This window comes from Rhea americana, unplaced genomic scaffold, assembly GCF_003343005.1.
Source record: "Rhea americana isolate MKP2758 unplaced genomic scaffold, rheAme1 scaffold_13, whole genome shotgun sequence".
NCBI classification, from domain to species: domain Eukaryota; kingdom Metazoa; phylum Chordata; class Aves; order Rheiformes; family Rheidae; genus Rhea; species Rhea americana.
The window spans coordinates 2,570,853-2,594,196 of NW_028185372.1; the positions used below are offsets into that span (position 1 = coordinate 2,570,853).

The window sequence follows — 23,344 nt, forward strand, 5'->3', positions numbered from 1 at the left end:
GGTWTTTTGCAAAAGGTGGAAGTGTTAGGCAGGCACTGAGCTTGTTACTGATTTTTGAGTGTTTATTGATGAAGTCTCCATTAGTGATGAAAAATAAATGATTTAATTGCTAAGTGAAAGTGAAGAATGGTTAAATTAACAAGAAAGTATATACGTGAAAAACATCTTGGTATCTTAGTTAAAACCTTTGATTTTTGGTCAGGAAACAGGAAAACTGTGTTTTGCAGAAATGTTGGGATTTAATGCAAGATTTCATAGGATGTTTCTTTTCATTTAATAGAAGAGAGTGGTTTTCTTTTTTTTGAGGTTTGGCTAAACTGTGAGTTAGTACATAAAAAGTATACATAAGAACAAGAGGCTAATACCAAAGTATTTCTATCTTTCTCTAGGATTACTGTATTTCTATCTTTCTCTAGGATTACTGTATTTCTATCTTTCTCTAGGATTACTAGGAGAATATAATTAAAAATAAAAGAACATTCAGAGTTCCAGAACTTCAATTTTACTGCAGCTAAATGGAACACAAACCTCTGAATATCTGAGCTTTCTTCTAAGTCTATAACCCATCAATTTTGGCAAGGTTGAAAAATACCAAAAGTAGATTCTTCCAATCCTTCTTTCAAGTCCTTTCCAAAATACGTATAACGTATTTTGGCATTTTTAAACTATAAGTCTGCTTAAAGAGGTGATGAGACCTGTCTTAAAATGTATATTTATCTTAACAGGCATACCTACCTTTATTTAGCACTAGTGGGAGTTTTCAAGGGTGATGATGCTTTGTAAATGTGAACTGTATAATTGGACTTATGAAAAAGTTAAATTTTTGCATTCAAAGTCGTCTTGGTATGAAAGCCTATTATGAAGCATACATGACGTTTTTAAAAGCCTGTAGAAATACTTAGCTTCTCTACYTGTTAACACTAAAAATATAGGTTTTTCTTCTTAAATTTAGGAATAGCAGCAAAGCACACAAAATGCTATAAAGAAATGTTTAGCCAGTCTTGAAGCAAGCAAAATTTTCATGTTTTATTTGTTTGACAAACAGGTACATACCAAGTTCCACTGCAGGCAAGCCCATGCCCCTGGCACTGACACTTCCTGCCTGACTTTTTCCTATGATGGTACTGCCCTTGCCAGCCGGGGAGGTAGGTGATTAAAAGAACTCTTTGATGCGTTGAATGCAAAAGGATCTTAACTTTTACTAAGGTAAATAGTTCAGTAAACAAACTATTTAAATTGTATCATCATTAAATGTACTTGTTCTTGATGGTGGTAAGACAGTGAAATAAGATATTAGTGATTTAAACCTGAAGTGTTTCTCAAATTRCTACTTCTGTGTGCTACTCCATTCAATACGATGCTTGTGAAAGGGCATTTTTACAGCAGCCAAGGAATATTATAAGAGAACTGTGCTGTATATATAATAGTTGTTGATCTGTTTTCTTGTCTAGCATTAATAATCCACCACAAAGGAAATAATTAGCTTAATTTAAATAAAGACCGAAATTTCATTATTTAGCTCTTCTTAGAAAGTTATTGTGTCTCAGTACAAGCTTCTCTGTTCTGGAGTTATTTTTACTAATTCCTCAAGCTGCTTCCTTATGCTATGTGCTTTTCTCTCCTAACTTGAATTTTTRTTTAATTTATATTATAAGCACTATCAGGTGATGACATGAAGTGAGTGGCCAAAATATTCTGGAATGGAAAAAAAAATTGACATGTCCACAGGACAGGAAAAGAACCCGTGTTTTATTAACTTCAGATAAGACTTTTAGCTAAAAGTCTTAGAGAACAATAAAAGTTTTGAGAGGACAAAGACCTTTTTGAAGATTYGTTCACTGCAGCATTGGATAGGATGGTGCATGCTCAAGATAACTTTTAATCCAGAGGTTTGTCTACCCAGTATTTTGCAGGCAGGTGCAAGAATGCAATCCAAGCTGTCTGGATGTAAACCAKCTGTAACCAGAAGCTATGTGTATGCATTAGCATGGCCCCAGGGCCAAGTAAACAGGCCTAGTGTGAGACAGTATATGTTACTGCAGGCTTAGTGTTGTGCCTAACATATGTACATGACATCTGGTCAGTTTGGTGTGTGGACAAAATGAGATTACATCTACAAAATACCGCAGTAGAAGTATCCATAGCTTGCAAACTCTCTGAAGCAGGAGCAGTGCTTCTGAGCAGCAGGCTGCAGCCTGTGGTTGTTTGTATCCTTCCCCTTGCCCCATCCCTGAGTAACAGAGTGACACTCGTGGCTCTTACTGCCAGATTACCTCCTTTGGGATGCCCTCCACCTGAGTTCCTAGTTTTCCTTCCCGGTTTCTAAGATCCCAAACATTAAGTTCCCCAGATCATGTCTTTCAGATGAGGATGGTGATCTCCTTGTCCTCGACAACCCTAGGYTTACTAGGCACTTGGCTTGTTTGTTAATACTCTTCAGCTAGATGAACGGGCCCTACCTAAGTAGGTGAGCTAAATACCCTCAACCTTGCTGGTCCTTACTGAACTGAACACTTACTATATGAGAATCTTCTCCTCTTTGGAAAATAGCTGAACCGTCCTTCTTTCTGTTCTGGGCTAAGTAAAATGATGGACCTGTCTCCCAGTGCTGTTGCCCCCAGAAAATGCACTCAGACATACCTTATATGATTAAAGAGAAATATCTGTACGTCTTTAAATATAAGCAACAAAAAACAAAATAAAACCCTCTGATGTGAGGGATAGTCAGTAGTGCTGTCTTGAATCCTCCATTTATCTAAGTTCTCTCAYGTTTTAGTTTATGAATATAGATCATATAAATGTCCTTTGCTTATTTTAATTGCATGTGGCATTTTTTAATGCCGACTCTTCCTCCTGTTAACTGTCTCCAAATTTTCTGTTATGTYAAACCATCTTTAAATTATTTGTAGGCTAACTACCACATTTTTTTCTAAACTGTGTAAAATCCTGATTGATTATTCACAGAATATAACACTGTACAAAAATTTGACCCCTCACTGTGGTTAAAAAATGCTACTTTTATCCAGCATATTTGATTGCATTAAAAAAGCTGTATGTATCCTGTCCTAAAAAATGAGGAGGATTCATACCTTATTTTGTCTTTTTCGGTTGGTGCTCTAATATGAGCATAGCTTTGGATCTGTACCAATAAAAGCAGATGTGGACCCAGCATTCATAGATTAATACACCTGCCAAGTGCTGAGCATCAAAGAGCAGATAGTTGTTTGGGGAATGGGGACTTTCGCTGAAAACCTACTTGACTCTCCTGCATCTAAGGTAGATTCTGTGTCATATATGAGAGAGATGATGCAGCTGCAAGCACAAGGGAAAATGAAAAGTTAAGGAGCTGCTTATGAGAGTTCCTAGTCTTATTCTTGTTAGATACTAGGTAGTAACTTGACAGAAACTTAAGAAATTCATATTTTAACACACTTGTGACCATGAAAGGTTTTTTTTTTCTAACTGCAGTGAAGGTAATATTTGGGAAGCATTTTCTTCAGCAGTGAGGAGGAAAGTAAGGACTTGGGATCCTATTACGGTTTTTTTTCCTCTGGGTGCATACAGAATTTATGGAGTTAGTTTTTGTTGTTGTAATACGAAACCATGAAGTTATTAATTCCATGAATCTCATCAGAGCCATTTGTTTGATTTATTTTCTTCGATAGGAACAGTGTGCAGACTTAGTACCATCTTAATCAGTTAATTTACAGAAGAAAATCAGTTCATTGTAGTTTAATTCAGTGAAAACTATTCACCTCTAAACCTGTCAAACAGCTTAAGCAGATACGTGCTTTTTTAAGGGCTGAAAATGAAGTTTTTGTCTTTTTTTTTCCTCTCTTTTTTATGTTTTAGATGACTTTTTCTTTTCAAAATATTCTGATGGAAAAAGAAGACRTTTAATTATAAAGTTAGTTTAAAAAGTAGAAACATCTTGAGTACAGTGTCCTTAATATTCAGGGATTGGGCAGCAGCATATGTAGTGAATTCCTATTTTGTGAAGAGTAATACATATTGCTGTTTGTGGTAAATACAAATATAAGCACTTTAAAAATCCAATGGTTTTAAATTAGCTGCTTCTCAGCAGTTAAAACCAAGGTTCATTTCAAACAAATACTAAAAATGCATTAATTAGCGTTAATGAGTTTAATCAACTACTTGTACTACTTGGAGTTCCAATAGCCTTCTCACAGTGTTCCAGTATTCTTCGTTTCCTTACATACAGAGAGGAGGATATACTTAAATACTTGGCCAAGCTAGTATATCTTTCTAGTGGGTAAAATTTGGTGGGATTAGAGCTGTTACAAGTGTAAATGCTGAACTCCTGATTAGTGAYATCCCCTCCCCAAGCTAGGTCCTGGCATTCAGCGCTTGGCTAAGGGCGAGCATGGTCCTGGCTTGGGGCACCTAATGCAGAAGTTCTTACATGTGGCTTCTGTGGTTGAACCATGCAGAATGCAAGAAGGATGTACCTTCCTGTGTCAGGTGCTTCTCGTTGTGTATAGTTTAGGCCTTCAAAAAAGGCTCTGAGTTCATAAACATACAGTTTCATGGTGCTGTCTTTCTCTATAGTCTTGTTATGCTATGCCTTTCCTTTGCTATATTAAAAAAAAAAATCTAATTTCCTATATTTCTTTGTTTTCCCCAGTGATCTTTGTGAGTGTCTGTCCTTGAGCTTTGCTTTCAACACAAGACTTCCTCTTAAAATAGGAGCTCCTTGAAGGTTGTTGCTGACTTTGGATTTTATGAGTTTCTGGCAACACTTTATTTTGGCAGTGCTTTCACTTTGTTTGGGGCCATGTGCATTCATTTATTTATCTTCCTGGTCAGCATTCACTACAAAGAAAAATGTTGGACAAAGTCCTTGCAGTCTCAGTGCCCTGGCCTTATTTTGACTAAAAGCCATTTACAAAATACCTATCCTGGCTCACTGAAGATTTTTTCTCATAGCTTGTTCATACCTCTTGGTAAATCTGATGCTCATTCATATTGKGGTAACAATATCTGACCTGATCATATCAGTCTGGAGTCTGATTTTTGGTAYGCTTCTTAATAAAATGATGAAGAACAGTATTGGAAATACTGTTTGAAATGCTATAGAARAAAATTCTGCCAGCCTCTGGGAGAACTCTGCTATCGGGACAAATATTGAATGATCCAAAGGTGGACAAATTTGAATGCTTCATACTGAACTGCGCGACTTCTGACTTTGTGTCTTTCTTTAAAAGTAACTGTTTCAGCCATATGTGAAGTAGTTAAAAACTATTTTAGATCAGTAGTGCTGCATCATCTTGTAAAGAAGCATTAAGCATGGATGGATGCTATTGGAAACATTCTTGGTGTTGTGGAATATTAACATATTGTTTTCTTAGAGATAGTGATTTCAATTCCTAATGCAAATTAGATTTATACAAGAATGTCTGATTTGGAATATGCTACATTTTAATTAGAAGATGGCTTTGGGAAAATCTTACATTATTTTTAAAGATGATAAAAGTTTCACAGTATTAACCAAGTCATTCGCCTCGCATTTCTCCCTTTCCAAGTTCKTATGAGTTATTTCTGTACTATGGAAGAGAGTGTTGATTTGAAATCAGCCACAGTTTCTAGAGTCTTTCTGGCTTCTTCTAATTTTTTAAACCAACACAGTATACTTTCCTGTGAGCAGGAGAGCTGTATCTAAATGCCAGACTGCATCTCTCCTGCCAAAGCCTGGCAGGACTGCAGTTTGAAGATCATGTCAAGGCTCATTCCACTGGGAACAGCACAGCCTTGGCTGTTAGCCTTAGATCTCTCCCTATCCAGGAGATTTGTAGAGCAGCCAAATGGTATCCTTTGCATACATTTATAAAGTGCTGGTGCTTTAGATATAGCATCTAGACGATAAGTGTTTTTTTGTTGGGGGTGGGAAGGGAAAGAGAGGGCTCATGTTACAAGTCTCAATGCTTTGAAGTGTTTGAGATGGAGTCTACYATGAAATAATAAGAAAGCAGATATTCCCAAAATAGAGGCTCAGCATTTTTCTTTCTTGTCATTTTTCAGCTCCCAACGAACAGAAATATACTCTGCTCTAGACATCATTTATTTAAGTTGTCCACTTCTTAAAAATATTTTGTAGTAAGTAGTTATCCTTGTCTTTAATATAAACATACATGATGTGCGAGGCCACACATTACTGCTTTCCCGGTAAAGGGTGCTGCTGGCCTTGATTTCTTTTGTTACAGCTTGTCACAATTTTTACATTTTATTTCCAGGGCCACCTTTGAGCTCTTAATTTCAAAGACTGGAAGTCCACAGAATATTTTCAGACAACAGAAAATTACTTCCCTGTAAGATTTGGGCTTTGGAGGGAAGCAGGTCTGTGGATTACCAGTCACATGACTACCTCTCCTCCTGGGTCAGGAAGACTTTGTAACTTTTTGTCTAAAATTAGTCTCCTGATATAAATTAAATAATAAATTAAAATATTTTAATATAATAAATTTATAWTTATTATATGAAATGTAGTTTAAAAACCCTTTTTTCCCACCTTTGAAAGCACTGCAGCACTGATATTAAATGCAAAGGGATGTCTAGGTGCCTGAGTGAGGTGCCTCAGGGCTCAAAATTCTGTATTCTCAATCTCAAGCTAGAAATATGTATCCCAGAGGGATGGTCAGCAGAGATGTAAATCTTTCTGAGAATAAGTAACTAATCTCTCTCTCTCTTTCTTTCTCTCTCTCTCTCTCTCTCTTTTTTTTTTTTTTTGTTCTCACTTTGTTAATAAGTCATAACTTTTCAAAAGAGAATAAACAGTCTGACTTTTACTGGCCTACAGAGTCGCGCCATGTTTATCAAACACAGATGAGAATTGCTGTAAATGTCTTACTCTAACCTTGATTTTGGCTTTTATGGCCAAAGGTGTTCTGGAAGGGTGTGAAAAGGTTTCATTGCAGCAAGTGTGGGTTCACTTACTTGCCTTCTCTGCCTTCCCCAAGGAATTCTGCCTGATTCCAGGGCTTGTTCTCGATACTGAGATTGTAATTTGTTCCCATTTGTTGCTAAAGAAGCAGAAGGTCTTCATGTGCCTGTCATTCTTACAGGGCAGGTAGAAACCAGCCACACAGAACTTGTTTAACTTTTTAACTAATCCATCCACAGTAATATTGTAATTTCTGTTAATATCTTTAGCAAAATTTTAAATCTACTTATATGATTCTATGAAACCTCGCGAACACAGAGTAAGTTAGTGTTTGAGGAATTTGATTCTGATGTAGATAGTTATTGTTGGTAGGAGAGATTGCTATGATGGAGTTGTTGAGAAATTCCTGGTCTGCTGGGGTGCCTCAGGTGGGAAGTTTCGTAACTATTTAGGGACAAACGACTTTCACCTTGACCCCTGTTTTGAATGTTTCTTCTGTTATTCTCTTTCTTTTCCTATATCTTTTCATGTCTGAGTTAGAGGATGAAATTTTTTGCAAACGTCTAAGTTTTTGACTTTAATTYTTTATTGCAAACTTTTGTCTTTCTTGTTTCACAGGAGATGATACTTTAAAGATATGGGATATTAGACAATTTAAAAAGCCTCTTAATTCAGCTGAAAGGCTGTCCAGCTTCTTTCCAATGTAAGTATGCTGATTTATTCCACCTAGTAGAAATAGCAGTGGTTGGGCTGAGCAGGAGGGAGTATAAGGGAGTTCCGTTTCTCAGTTCTCACTAGTTCTGGAACGGAGCAAGAACTCCGTATTCTTAGCTATTTTAGGACTTAACACTGTTTTCAAATCTCTTTGTTTTCTATGATAATTCTTAGCTAGCTCAACAGAGCTATGTTTGTTATATGCCGCTTTCTGTCTCATACCTCTCTGGTCTAATTTGATTATAAACTTTTCAGAAGGAGGCCAGTTCATTGCTGTATGTATGTATAATGAGACATATAAATGAGCCTCATTCATTTATAATCTGTGATTAGTAAAAATGATTAGAGCTGGATTGAAAAGTAGACATAGCATAAAGGTRCAAGGTATGATTTCAAGTTATGATCAAGTGCTGGTGACTGGATTCTGTAGGACTTAAATATCTTGTTTTACTATATAATGCAGAAGTACTGTATTTTTATTGGTATTACCTGCATTCCTACAGCTGTAGCACAGCCAAATTCAATTCTAAGGAAAATTTATACTTTTGAAATAAGATCTGAAGCAGGAAGGTCAGGGATAGATCAATCTTGAAGTCACAACCACTATATTTTGTAGCATTGACAGACGGAAGAAAAGTAAACAGACAAATATTTTTGACCACTATGTAAACACACTGCTGTGCAGCATTGAGGAATATRTTATTAGTGAAAACAGACATCATGATGCATTTGTTTGCTTACTGAATGACGTTAACCAGATTTTCTGTTTGTTTCCAATGCTGAAGAGTATACCAGACTTCTGAGAGGAGGAGGATTTTGCAGGGTGGGGTTATTKGTTTGGTCATCAGTTTTGCATGTTCTGTGCACAGCTGTCATTGTTAGCTGATGTCTGATAAAAGATTTTTTTAAGCTTTCTCTTAAAATTATTAATAAATAAAAAKAATTATTTTTAAAGAATGTAATTTATAGGTATGTTCCATACATATTAATTATCAATTTGTTCAATATGATGGTTTATTTTCTGTTGCAGGACAGATTGCTGTTTCAGCCCTGATGACAAAATTCTTGTCACAGGCACTTCTGTTAAGAAAGGTGGTGGCAGTGGGAAGCTGTGTTTCTTTGATCGGGAGACATTCCAGAAATTGTATGAGATAGACGTTACAAATGCAGTACGTACTTTATTTTATTTTTCTTTATTCCACTATTCAAAATATGAATGAAATCATATTCATACRCTTTATTTTCTCTAAGCAGGTAGTGACCTATTAACTCTACTGTAATTTTTCTACTCCATTTTTAGGAGCAAGWGTGACTAATGTAGACTGCCCTGAATAAGTGCTATTGTCCTCTCAATTGAAATAAAAGAAAAGAAGGAAAAAAAGGCTCAGGAGAAAGTGTTAAAGCACTAAGAGATTCCTGCTTTGGTGTTACTATTTGTCAAGATTTTTCTGAAGCCTTCCAGAGCTGTAAAATGAGGCATAAACCCTAAAATGCTCACATACATGTTTATGCTATTTAGTTCTCTAAGTAAAATGCCATATTGTGACAGAACCTCAACTTGCCCCTGAAGCTAGATTTACGATTACTTATAGAATGTATTTCAGTGGACTGTAGCTTGTGTAAACGCAACAATTTTGTGGCAAAATAAAAGGCATCACTAGGAAATTGTCTATCAAAAAATCCTATTCTTAATAGAAATATAAAATCCTAAAATTTTGAATCTGTAATACAGAAGAGTGTGCATGACTTGAACAGTTCATCTGTTTCCTTGTACTGAAGGAAAAGCTTAATGTCATATTTTAAAAAAAAAGATCTTTTAACCTTTATAGCACAAATAACTGGACCATATAGATTATGACAATTGAAGTTGGGAGAAATTCAAACAGAGCTGTGATTGCTTAAGTTTGAGGCATTTCTAGGAGTTACTCAAGTCCATCCTAGCCAATTCTTTGTCACACTGTAGTGATTCAGGATATTGCTTTCTCCTTTGGTACTTTTCTTAACCCACCTGTTACGGTGCAGTGGTCTTTATTAGCAGAGTGCACCAAAACTGCTTCTACTGGAGTTCATTTACACTAGATTTACATTTATATTTACTTTTCTTTTCAAATCACATTTTCTCTTCTGTATTCATCCTACAAATTCTGTTTATAGCTGAATGTTATATCACTGATTTCTTTGGCAGCAAACTTGCAAATCACAGAAGTCATGGTAAAACAGAAAGAGTGTGGCTTTCTGAAGCAAGGGAAAAACCCTATTTTTATTTTGAACAGATATGCACTAAATATTTTTCTATCCTACATAGAAATTTTCATCGGAATTTTTTTTAGTACTGAAGAATTTATCTAAAGGTAACCTAAATTGTATTTTCAATTTTCCTCCTGTGGAACAGGCAAAAACCTTAAGTTAACTCTTAATGATTTCTAATGGATTTTCTTTTCTTTTCTTTCCCTATTATAACTTTTTTTGGAGATAAAATGTGAGTGCCTCAGTATCCCCTCTGAAATTTCATGACGGGTCAAAGGCAACTAACTGCGTAAGTTAGCATGGGAGGTAGATTCTCATAGGAGCTCTTCCGAGACACAGGAAATGAAATAGCTTAGCAGTTGTGCTTACAATGACTCCTTAGAGCTAAGTGTCTGGACTTGGTCATGTTGGCATCTTTATTTTGTGGTGGAGAGGTCAGTAATAGTGTGTGGAAATTTCTCTTTAGCTTTAAGATCTCAGGAATGAGAAGCTCGTAAATGATGGTGCCTTTTAGCCTTCATCTGTGAAAGAAATTAAATGGTAAGAATTACTGTTCATCAACTTATCTGCTCTGTATTCAGAAGGAATATAATTTTCAAGGGCTGACATTCTCTCTCAGAAATACTTCTTTCTTTTTTTTTCTTTGAAATAGAGTCTTGTTTACCTGCTTAGGTAGGTAATGCAATGGGAGAGTCCAGAATAAGGAGCTGAGAACCAACAGTAGGAAATTGTTGGAAAAACAAAACTAGATGATCTCTAGAGGTCCCTTCCAACCTTACTGATTCTATGATTCTATGAAGGGCCAGTAAYTGGCTTCACTGGGTCTGCTCATGCACTATAAATTTAAGTATGTGCACAAATCTCAGCAGGTTTGTAGTTTTATACTATAAATTATATAGGTGCTGATATTTATATAGTATTTTTAAAGACTAGTAAATTACATCTATCTATTAAATTTTAGTGCTGTTGTCTTTCTTCATTTATAGTTATAAAATTTAAGCCTGTTACTCRCCTGCTTTGCATACACTGGATCAAATGAAACAATACTGGCAATAGTGGATGAAGAATTGAGACTCATATATGCTATTCTTATGACTTAATTTTCAGTGACCCAGCGCTAATAATACCTCTGAAATCAATCTGTCCAGCTTCCAACTTCAGCTACACATCTAAGAAAAACATAGTTAAACATATCAACTTCAATCTAAAAGGAGGAAAATTATTATGTGGTGTTTTAAAATATAAGCAGTGCATTTTTTTCAAGATACTTCTGTTGTATCTTTCAGCTTTTTCAGTAGTTTTCTTCATGCTTTTCTCAAATTACAGTGTTAGATGAAATAYAAACCTATAAAAGCATTCTAAAAAAACAAATGAATTTTAAAGATGCAGGTGGTTTTTATAAGCAGTGTGTGCTGCTTGCTGGAAAGATTGTTGGCCTATAAATTGATAGATTAGTATCTTCTGTGTGGTTTACCAAAGCATCTTTTAGTAGTTCAGTGATTAGTTGCTTGCATTCTGACTACTCTTAATTACCATTTTTTCCTTACAGTGTCTCAAGTATGCCAGCAGAGCAGTAAGGGTAGCTGAATATAAAAACAGTGTTGCCTAAGGCTTCAGTTTGTGTTTTGTAATTAATATTCTACTTCTTTACCTTTATATATAATCTGTACTTAAATATGTAATTTCAGTGTTTGTATTTTTGATACTAAGCATCACATATATGTAGTTACATTGTGCCAATATGTAGTAAAAGAGCRCAAGTATCCAAGTATCTATCCAAGTAGCAAAGAGCTAGATCAGCTCTTCACCCTCATGAAAATACTTTCAATAATGTCAGATGGCTTTAGTCCAAACTATTGAAGAAAACAARTATCATTAGCCATTTATTTCAATTATGAAATGAAAATAATAAGACCATTTTTTTTATTTCCTTTGTTTTCACAAAGATTTTTTAAAGGAAACTCCAGTAAGCTTAGAAAATTGAAGAACACTGAAAACAGTAAACATTATCTTAAACCTCCTTTGTAAATAGCTAGTGCAATTGGCCTGTGAATGAACCTAGGGGATAATGGGAAAATAGTTAATGGGAATGTTTGACCAAAGCAGTGTCTGACATTCCTTTCCATCATACCACGCAAACCTTTTTTTCACCTTTTCTTTCAAGTTTTCATGGGAAAGCCCATTAATGCTTCAAAGTTGCTGGAGTGAAACCTTGTGGTTTTACTAATGGACTAGCAGCCTGATTAGTCTCTGCTGTTGTGACTGGCTATAGAATATTAATTTGCTTTTTATTTTGTGTATTAGTCTTTTATTTTTAGTCACAGTCTTTGGCTAAGCTCGTGACTAAACTGTTGTGTCCCCTCTTGTATGCAATCCCACCATGTAGGCACCAGGACTTCTTTAGAACTGAAACTTGTCACATAAATAGTAATACTTTTTGAAGAAAACTTAAATTCTGATAGATACATGTAAGAACTGATTCAGACCACAGGCTTTATTTCTGGCCAGTGGCAGTGCGGCTGCAGAAGAATACATGAACAGTGCAAAGACACAGTGATGCTTCTCTGACCGTACTGTTCTGCCTCCGTCATCCGTGACTTAGAGGTACCTTGGTGCAGGTGTAGGGATTTTGCATTTAATAGCACTYGCTGGATTTTTCTTCTGTGATTTTTCTCAAGGAGTGAAGCGCCTATGTTGCAGTGTAAGGACAGCCTCATTTACTTTTTGCRGATGAAACCGGAGCTCAGGGGCTGAAATGCCACCCTCTGCCCTCYCCTAAGGGGGCTGCTGTCAGGTGTGCAGTGCTGCAGCCTGGCGCTGGCTCCGGGTCTGCAGGTGTGATTTAAAACTGCAAGAGCTTTATACTGTGGCCATAGTTACACATGCTAAACCATACAGAATCCCTCTCTTCTTAGCAAGACCTGAGCTTATGAAACAAGACTTCACCTTACTGTACTTGTGCAACTTTTTTAAAGCTGTTTTATCCACCTATCTTGACACAATAATATAAAATAAGAACTATTCTTTTGCCCTCACCCCAGATATCTACAGGAAAGCAATTAAACTGTCTCAGCATGAGCATTTGAGGCTTATTGTGTGTGAAAGATTTCCAATTCAGTGCAAGGTATTTTTGCACTCCCTTTACATGGATGAGGAATATTAAACGTATCTTGGGAATTAAAACAGCTGTGAGAGGGTACAAAGCATGTGCATGGAAACTCAGAGGCCATTTCCCTTTGCTTTCCTCAGGTAGTATGGGAGAAAGGAAGACCTGCGGCATTCTTGGGCTGAGGTCTCATCTTTTGGGATGTTTGTAAGTGGGCTCTCTTTATGAAATGGAAGGGAGGTTCATAGTCAGATGTATGTCAAGGGGGATTTATTTTTGATTCTTACTTTGGCTATGCGAGTATGAGATCTTCATGGGAAGCAGTTATAAATACCTAGTGTATGGGAAACAGAGCTGGGTACACAACATTTCCCCCAATGTTAGATTATTAGATTAATAGAAAATAACTGTGGACAGCCACTTGAATCTCACTCACATGTCTATCACTCATTTGTCGGGTCAGATAGATCAACCAATAGTTATCTGTATTACAGACAAGATTGATTTTGGCAGCAGCAGAACAGTCGTTTTCCCCATATGGAAAGGAGATGAAGTATACCCTGTTACCGCCAGGCAAAGATGGGCGCTGAAAGAAAAGTTGTACAATTTAGAGAAATTGCTATTTTTAAATGAAAATGTAAATAATATTTTAATTTGAAAACAAGAACAGATGATGAGATTATGTGCATTAGAAGAGGAAATGTGTAAGATYTTAAAATATCTCACAGGTTTTTGTAGATAAGCAACAATACAAAAGCATTGACTTACGGTTATTTTGGAAAACTTATTTCTGTTAAGAAAATCATTCAATATTTTCTTAGTTTCTCAAATAAAAGCAAAAGCTAAATTATTAAATCCTTCTGAAAATATCTCCAAGGGATGTTTCAGGAAGGTCTTCTGAGACAAGCTATAAATAAAGCTTCTTTTTAGCTTAAAGAGTGAGAAGCAAAGAAGGAATAAGGAGTATGAAACTTCTAGCATCCTTTATGCACAGTTGATATAGCATTGCARTATTTCTTTCCTTGACCTCAAACAATAGCATTTACTGTTTAAAAGGTGCAGTAATATGGTAAAKGGCTTTTCCACTGAGGTCTGTTTCACTAGGATTTAAAGCTTTTACATATAGGAAAAATGAATTCTTTTGACTTCTGGAAGAGGTCAGCATGCTACTTTTGTTTTTTAAACCATTTCTGTTATTTGAAAGGAAACTCTTAACAAGGAAGCACATACAGTATTCAAGGTCTGGTAAAATTTTGTGCTAATTAAAATACAAAATGCCTAGCATAAAATGTGAATGACAGCAAAGTACTTTCTTTTATAATGAAGTAACTTGTCACATTTTATTCTCTGCTTTCATAAATGTTAAGGCGATGTGGTCCATCACTCCTTACATCCTGCAGCAGCATATACTTTGTTTTAGGAGAGTTGTCACTAGAGGTTTACAATGTGTGAGAAAGATAAACTGTGCAGCTTTTCTCACTGTAACAAATGGGTTGTATGTGGGAGTTGTATGCCTTAGTTTTGCTGTATATTGTGTTGAAAACATGGCTACAATTCTGACGGAGCAGGTGCTTGAAAATGCCCTGCCTTGCAATTAAAAGGAAAACAGTTTGCTACCTAGATTGAAAGTCTCTTTTTCTTTTCATCAAATAAATAAAAAGTATTGTTCACTGTCTCAACTCAATTTTTCACAATATGCTTTATARCCGTACCTTGAAAGATCTGTGATTCAGCATTGCCATCCATATATTTTATATTAGAATCATAGAATCGGTGAGGCTAGAAGGGACCTCTGGAGATCGTCCAGTCCAACCCCCCTCCCTGCTCAGCAGGGTTATCTAGAGCATGTTAGACAGGGTTGCATCCAGGTGGGCCTTGCATATCTGCAGAGAGGGAGACTCCACGACCTCTCTGGGCAACCTGTTCCAGTACTTGAGATCCTGCTTTAAATTACTGTTCCCTGAAAATGTTTTTTTAGGATATTTATGATTTCTACATAGAAAATTGTAAATTTTATCTTACCCATTTCAGGTCCCTGTTCCATTGAATGTTTCCACACATTTTCTAAATCACATTTCACAAGGGAAAAACATTATTGTTGCTTCCTTTACTACTATATTCTCATGAGTATTTTAAATCTAATGATAGCAGGTCACTACACTCTAGATATTCCCTAACCTCCCACAATATTTATTATATTTGGCTCTTTTCCTTGGATGATGTCCAGAGGAATCTCAAATCTGAAGATTTTTGCAATTGGGGCTTAAAGCAGATTTTTAATGTAATATTAGCATATTTTTACTGTGTGTGCAGACTTTTCTTTCTGGATCAGAGCTTACATAGTATCAGTGTATAAATCTTTACCATATTTTTGTTCCAAAGAAGAGATAAGGTGGAAGCAGAATGTTAGTCTTTGTTGTTCAACTTCTAAGACATTTAAAATGGTTTAATTCTAAATCTATTATTTAACCTTATTTTTGTTGTTGTTAATGCAGTATGCTTTGCATAAATAAGCCTATGTACTACATAAGGGAAGAAGCAAGCTAATTAACAATAAAGCAGTTTTCTAAAAGCTGTTCAAGACTACATTTTTTCCCTCCTCTGGTCTGTGGATGCAGCCAGGAGGCAGAGCAGCCCTTCCCAGATACAGCAGCACGGCAAACCAAACTTGGCTTGTGGTTTCTGGGTCACCACTGTGCAGTAAGACACCAGTGAAAAGAGATTACAGAGTGTGCAGTGGGAATTAATGTTGCCTCAGAGCAGCATCATCTTTCTGTGTTTCTTAAGGCAGAACTTCTGCTGTTCTTGRAAGGGAGCAGACGGTCAGTAGAGTTGATGGGCCATGCAGAAGATCTACAGAGAAAGCAAAGTGACTGTAGAAGGAGAAGAAGAAACGTATCCATATACAAGTCTTTCTTTATGATGCTAACTTTACTGATGGATTTTACTTTCCACTGTGCATGTCAGTTATCATTATTAGTAATCTTGGATTATTATGCAGAAGTATTGGTGTTTCTACAGATAAGATTGACCTTAGGTTCAGATTAAAAGACTGAGTAGTTTCTTGAATTTCTTCAGTTGCATAATATTGCAGGGTAAGTGTGTCCTTGTACACTTAAGGACAAGTGCACTGAAATACTTGTTTAAAACTCTCTTAGACCTGTTTTTGATCTTTGTTGAGTATGAGGCCATGAGATGGAGGAAATAACACTATTTCCTTTTGARGCTTTCAGATCCTGAAAATAGGCAGGAGTCACTCTGCTGCCTTTAAGTTAGAATGCTTCCAGGCCTTTCCTGCAGCCCAGTGTGATGAGATTTTAGTATATGAGACATTTCTCCTCTCTTTTTTTAACAAGTAGTGATATGGTATGCATTCTTACTGGAATGCATTTCATAAGCACTAGCAGAGAAGTTTTCAACCTTTGTCTGTGAAATCCATGGGCTACTTCAACATGTCTGTGAAGGAAAACTAGATTTGCATACTCTTTACAGCAGTCTCTATACATATATGTATTTTCAAAGTTTCTAAACAGGTCATACCTTTATTATAAAATGGAGAATTTTGAAAGCTGCTGGTGTAATATCTTTCCTAAATGTAGAATTTGTTTAAAAGTGATGAGTAGCCCGTATCTGTGGGATGGGGAACAATTGTTGAAGGATTTTGGAGTAGTGAGAAACTGGTTTCGGCTGTTAGTATCCAGACATTTTAGTGTTTTATTTAAGGACATAGAAATCTTTTGAAATAAGTACGGATTTCCTGAAATAACTTTATACGTCTCCTTTCATTTCTGGGAAGACATATTACTAAAGTCAGAAGAACTTCCGTTGTGCGAGTTCCAGAGCTATAGAAGGTTAGCTTGGAAGGCACACTGCGATTTGATCCTTCAGTCCAGCACAGGCTTGAAATTGCTTACCCCTTTAAAATATTAAGATAGTTTYATATAGCTTATGCTATCTGGTAATGTTTTTTAGAAAGGAATTACTGTTTCATTAAAAAATAATAATAAGCTAGTAAAGCTTCCTAAGCAGCAGGAATTGCTTAATTATGATTTAAACTTGTGCATCTTTCAAAAATACTGCACTGCATAAACAATTCTTTGCCGTGAATATGTAATTCATTATTGGAGCAAAGACAGAATAGTAAACTAGGTAAACTAGTAAGACTTAAGTAAACTAGTTGCATATATACTTACACTGATTTTGACAGACTGGGATTCTTTCATCAGTGTCAGAACTTATAAAAATTACAGTACAGACAAATATTCAGTTCAGTCAGATAAGCCCCATTTGGCCGCCGCTGTAGTGACCTGTACTTAGAGAGTCCATGACCACTGTCAGCATGTCTTTTCACACATTGAGTGTCTTCCCTGCTGACATGCCACTTATCTGGGCAGCCAAGTGCAGCAAATCAGAACCAGGCTGTTCAAACAGAGCCCGTCACATACCGTCATGGCCACTGGAGCAAAGCTGCCACTTAGGAAAGAGAGAGAGTTTGTTTAAGTTTTTCTTTTACTAACTGAAAATATTTTCTTAGATCAGCAGCTCTTCCTGTGACTTTTTTATTGTATAGATTCAGAACAGACTCTGAAGCTGCATTATGTTTTTATAGGACAGAAAAGGGGGAAGAAGTGAGGGAGAGCATAAAGCTTTGTTTTTGTTTCTGTTTGAGTTTTTAGGTACCTTCAGAGCTAAACCCGATCTTTCAAAGCTAAGATTCTAAAGATTTGTTGGACAATTTTAGGAGTTTTTATGTGATATATTCTTTCCGCACTAGACATATTTAATTTGGCCTCCAGAATCCTTTTCCCTGAGGAACTGGAGAGTTTTATAAAAGTAGCACAACATGCTGTAACACAGATCCTCCTCGTGTTGCTCCATTTAGTTTTCTGCTTTTCTTCTGTAGTTATTTTGGCCATTGTAGGCTATAGGGATTCACCTGACCAAATATAGATGTCTACAACAGATTCAGTCATCCTAGGCTCCCTTTCTAATCATCAGTGAGAAATAACAGATCCAGACTGTGATTTATCTCATCCTAAAATAGATATCTAAACCAGGTTAGATGAAGGCCACTCTAAAAATGCTGATTTCTCTGCATTGATTTTAAAGGGAGGCGAGTGTCTTAGATATGTAAAGAGTAGACTTCTAAAGATTAGAGGTGTAGACATCTTAAGTTTGGTGAGGTAAGTCCCACCTAAGATCCTCACTTCTCTCAACTGATACTGATTCACCTGTGCTAAGGCATTGGAACATTTCATCTGTCTCACTCTGACCTTGCCAATAGCAAAGTAGGAGACTTCTGCTCTCATTTCTATTGATTTATGGCTGTATGCAATTTACAGTAGCACTGCAGAAAAGCATTCCCACTCCATGAAAGGACTCTGCTAGCTGAGAGAGTCAAGCATAAGTTCTCTCACTTAAACCTGATTTCCAAATGTAACTGTCCAAACATCAACAACTTCATCTTCAGATTGTAGAATATTATCTAAATATGAACAAAATTTTTTTTTTAATCAGTAGAAACATCACATCAAGGAAACATCAAAAATTGTACAGTCTTGCTTGAACAAGTAGAGATGTATGGAAGTCTAGAATTTGCATGTTCCTTTTCCATTTTCAGTATTAATCTTTAATTAGCAATATTTTTTCTAGTGGTAAATTATCATCATGTGACAAATAACTGCCAAGGAAATTGGTCACTTTTGTTCTTTCCAATTTACATGTGGGATGTTGGCTGCACACTTGCCACAGGAGAGGGCACAAAAATCATTTATTTATCATCATTCTTCAGCAGAGATTTCCATTCTCTGACAGTAGTGTTCTCTAGGTGTGAATATTCCCTGTTTACACGTTTTTTTGTATATTCTTTTAAATAAACAATTTTCTTTCAGGGCACAGCTAGTAGCTGTGGGGGCAGACATGAATTTACTGAACTTCTCAGCCTAAAAATCTGATAACTGCGGTCTGACTAATCAGTTCCAAAATTCTGGAGGAACTGTATAAGAAGGATGAGAGTCTATCTGAGAATTATCTGTGAAGAATGAGAGGCCGTACCTGAAGAGAAGGAAAAATTAAGGTTTACTCCAGCAGCRCATAACTCATGTGGAAGCATGTTTTTCTTCCTTTATCCTGTATAACAGAGGAGCTTTACTTGTGAACTTTGAAAAGCTGATATGTTATCATGTATTATCAGAAAACATACTTCATATGAAGTGTTCATTTTCAAAGACAAATGTATGGGATTTAACCTTAAAATTTAACTATCTTTAGGAAAAAGAGGTTGATTCCAAAGAAAACAATGCCTGATTAAGCTGAGAAGCAGTAAGACCTCCTGAAGGAGGGAAAAGAAAGTAAAACATCTTTGTAAAATATGATCCCATTTAATTTTCTTTTTGTTTTGCAGTAGCAAAGAAAGACTGTTAGCCTCATTGAGCTAAGCACTGCAGAAATGTATGGTGATTCCTCTTTATGCCAAAAATATCAGCCCTTGGAATTTCTCAGAAAGTGGTGAAACTTGATATCATGTCAGTCTTGCAACAAATAATGACCTCCGTATTGCATTAGATTAGCACATGCATACCCCCCCCAACTTGTGTGCATATGTGTATAATAATATCTTGCTAATAACAAAAGATTAATTGTTTTCTTGGATGTTTGTATACATCTAAAAGTAGTTATGTTCTGTTGGATCCTGATCAAGCTTTCAACTGAAATGCAAAAAATAAGAAACTAGTGCTTCAGCTCATGGACAGATAAAATGTTAATAATAGGAATAGCAAGACAGCAATGGAGGAAACCTTAATTTTCCCTAGTGCTCTGGCAGAACAGAATGAGAGAGGATAGAGATGAATAGGACAATAGAGATGAATAATTTCAAGAGGCCATCTTTATGCCTGCTCTCCTTGTTTTGTTACATAACAGGCAGCCTTACGTTTTGGTAGATTGGAAAGATACTAATAAAATAAAATGGTGGTTCAAGACCTGGAATGTGATAAGAAAATATTTTCAGGCATAAGCATTAAAGTCTGTTTGAAAGCTCTACATGCTTTGTAATATGTAGGAGCTAGGAACAACTGCTGTATTTTCTCATTATTTTCTTGATGCTGCTTTATTTAGGTTTTCCTTAGTTTATTTTTCCTTACAGTAAGAAATTTAGGTAGATATTAAGTACTTCAGGGAAGCAGAAAATATTACAAGAGTCTTGTAATGAGCTAATACTTACATCCTTTAAAAAAAAATTAGGAATATGTAGCTTGAATCATAACTTTAAAACCCTATGAATGCTTTGGTTACTTTTTGTATATAGTGTACTGCAGTATTGCTGTATATACAAGATACAAGAAATGTTGCTTTATATGCTTATAGCCATGTATAGTTTCTACTAGCCTTTGAGCCTTTTAAAATGACTAATTCTCTTTAAAGCTGCATCAGTTACTATTGAAATCTTTAGGGGAAATTTTCTTAAAACAACTGAGCCAATGTTGCAACTTGCAGTCACTGAAAGTGGAGTCCTCGTCCCCTCCTTTGGCTGTATGTTCTCACTTGTTCCTTTGTATATCTCTGTCTCAGACTTTAGTCATCCCACAGTGAAAAGCCACCAGCAAAAAGCTGCCTCAGAAAGTTAAGAAACAGAACAAAACAAAACAAACCTTTTCTGCCGGTTCAGCACGCTGAAGCAGCTGCCCCCACTCGGCAGAATTCTTTGCCTGGTGGGACTGGACTGTGCAGAAGGGGAGAAGGGGGAGTAAGCTGTTAACTTTGGCTTTGCCGTCGCAGGAAGCCTTGCCGTTCCGTGCTGATAAATACCTGTGGTGCATCTGTCTCCCACAGAGTAAGAACGTAATGCCGCTGCCTTTTGGCTGCACCCCACAGTCAGGGTTTGCCCAGGGGACAAAAGGGATTTCTGCCCCAAGAGCCTCCCCTGCTGCTTTTGATGGGTGCAAGAGTAGAAAGCCCTGATCTCTAGAGGAGCCTTTTCACTCCCTTGGAAAGGAGCAGCAGTCTCTTCCAGCAGCTGAGGTTAGAGGATTGATGCTGTTTCTGAGCATGGAAGGAAACTGCTGAGCAGAGGAGACAGCAGGATACAGGGTACTGTGACAGGTGTGGGGAGTTCTGTAGTGCCGGAAGAGAGTGGAGTAGGAGGTGGACAGTCTGCAAGGAGAGCAAGCTGGTGCAAAAGAGAGAGGGACCCTACTGGTGTCCCTGGGAAGCTTCTCAGAACACACTCAGGCCCTTGCCGGTCTTTCTTCCATCTGAAAACTCTGCAACTATTTCTCATCCCTCTTGAGAGAAATTTCTTAACCTTTCGTAGCCTTCATCCCCCCAAACATGCACAACCCCTCTAAAACTTCTCTTCGTGCTGGATCTGCTCTATCCATTTTGTAAAATTGATTTTTTTTTAACCTCAAGCATGGGCCAGAAAGCTATTTTTGCCTACACTGCTGCTGTCTTGAACCGTCTTTGTAACTAGAGATCCAGTAGAGTTCTTGCAGTCCTTGACATCAGAGTTTGTAGTTTTATGACCTTATGAGCTTTGTGGTTTCATCTTAGAGGTAAATTTTCCATTTCTATCCAACAAATCATTTTAATCTTTTCTTGCTGACCTTGTAAAATGCCCTCTCTGATTGTTTGCTTCTCTAGAGGTGTTAGACCAAGTGTTCTGGATAGTTTAAGTTGAGGTAATTAGCTTTTGCCTGCAGAGAAATGTTTCAGTTATTCTTCGCTTTGCTTATAAAACAGGGGTATATTTCTAGAGTGGAATAAGTGTTCCATTCTGTGTTGCAGAGAATTCTGATTCTGGCTTCAGTTTCACATTCAGAGGCACTACTGTTTAATCCCATTGGAGCACAATTAAGTGCGTAGTACCAGCACAGCCATTTGTGTGATTGTCTAGCAAGCCAAATATGAGAATTAGCTTTAGTAGAAAAAAAATTAATAGAAAAAGTTACTTGGTGTAGCTTACTGCTTACGTGAACCAACAGCTCTGCTCATGTGATGCACAGGGCTATTTAAGAAGCATCCCAGCATTGCACATGAATGGGGACTGCACATGTTTCAGAATGGAGGAAATGCAGGTGGAAGTGTGCCTCAGGGAGAAAAGATGTAATTGCCTTTGCCTGACATCTTTTTATGTATATATGAGCTATCTGGTTGAAGTTTATGACATATTTTTAAGCTTTTCTAAGTTATTGCAGATAAAATTTTGTAAAACTGGACTTTTATTTTAAAAGATTCAGGAGTCTGAAGTATAGTGTTTCATTTTTTTAAAAAAAGTAGGCATGTGTTGGTCTGGTAACTCATATTTTCTATTTAAAATAGTGGTGTAGCTACTTTAGAGAAAAGTGTCACTGGTTTCAGGAACAATCAGTAATCTGTTTCTATTTTATTAGGTGATTGTTTAGGAAGATAAACGTTTTGGTCCAGATTATAGCAAAGATGACTTTAAAAGTTATTTTATTTCACTCTAAGTCAGTATTCCAAGATAATCTGTTACCTGAAAATCATGATGAAGGCCTACTGTCAATAATATGCAATGAATCTGTCCTAAGTTCCTTTCTAATCACACTAAAGAAGGCGAACTTGGACTATTTCTCTTTGTTAACATTTTTAACATTCTCACTGCCTAACTTCACAAAAATATTTTCCCAATCTTCTCCCAGTATATCCCAAGACTATCTACTGCATTTATGTATACAACAGACCTTAGCCAAGTCTCTTCAGATTAACTGCATTTGAAGAAATGAATGACAACATTAATACAAAATAAGAACAAAAGTGCCARACAGCTTTTAAAACATTACTAGTACTTGTCCTTTGTAAGTGCTGTATTTGTAAGTATTGTATTGTTATTTTAAGGTAGATTAATCTTACTGTCACAAAGCTGGGCAAAAAAAATCTCTTTTGGCCAAGGTGAAATTATTTTTATGACAGACTTCCAGGACTTCATGTTCCAAAGATGTCCCATACATTGAAGTATTTTTTATAAAGTGTTGAAGATGTTTACATGATGATACATTCTGCATGTTATCATTCTTATTTATTATACTATATTATTTTCCTTTTGTAAAGCTGGGAGAGGACCTGAAATTTTATGGAGTTCAGAATCTATATCACTTTGTCTTTATTTCAACTTTGTTATGAGAAACTGTTTTGGTCTTTCTAGGTTGAATGTTTGAATCTAAAATTAGATTAGATCTTTCTAGGTTGAATGATTGAATCTAAAATTAGTTAATTTAAGTTTTTCATTATTACTCTAATGTTCATATTTTCTGAGCCTTGAAGTTAGCATCCATTGAATTTTCATGCAGCCAGTACTAACGGTTAATCTGGTCTTCTGTGCTGAGTTTCTATAAAGCACTGTCAAGCTAATTCCCTTCTCC

At 36.4% G+C, this 23,344-nt stretch overlaps 1 protein-coding gene across 1 annotated transcript in view; it reads left to right on the forward strand.

Moving 5' to 3' along the window:
* WDR70 (WD repeat domain 70) overlaps nucleotides 1–23,344 on the forward strand; it is a 142,240-nt gene that overhangs the window by 100,085 nt on the left and 18,811 nt on the right. The window contains exons 12-14 of the mRNA XM_085297698.1: nucleotides 1,046–1,145; nucleotides 7,517–7,601; nucleotides 8,643–8,781. Coding sequence (XP_085153824.1) covers nucleotides 1,046–1,145; nucleotides 7,517–7,601; nucleotides 8,643–8,781 — 324 coding nt within the window. The remainder of the gene's footprint in view (nucleotides 1–1,045; nucleotides 1,146–7,516; nucleotides 7,602–8,642; nucleotides 8,782–23,344) is intronic.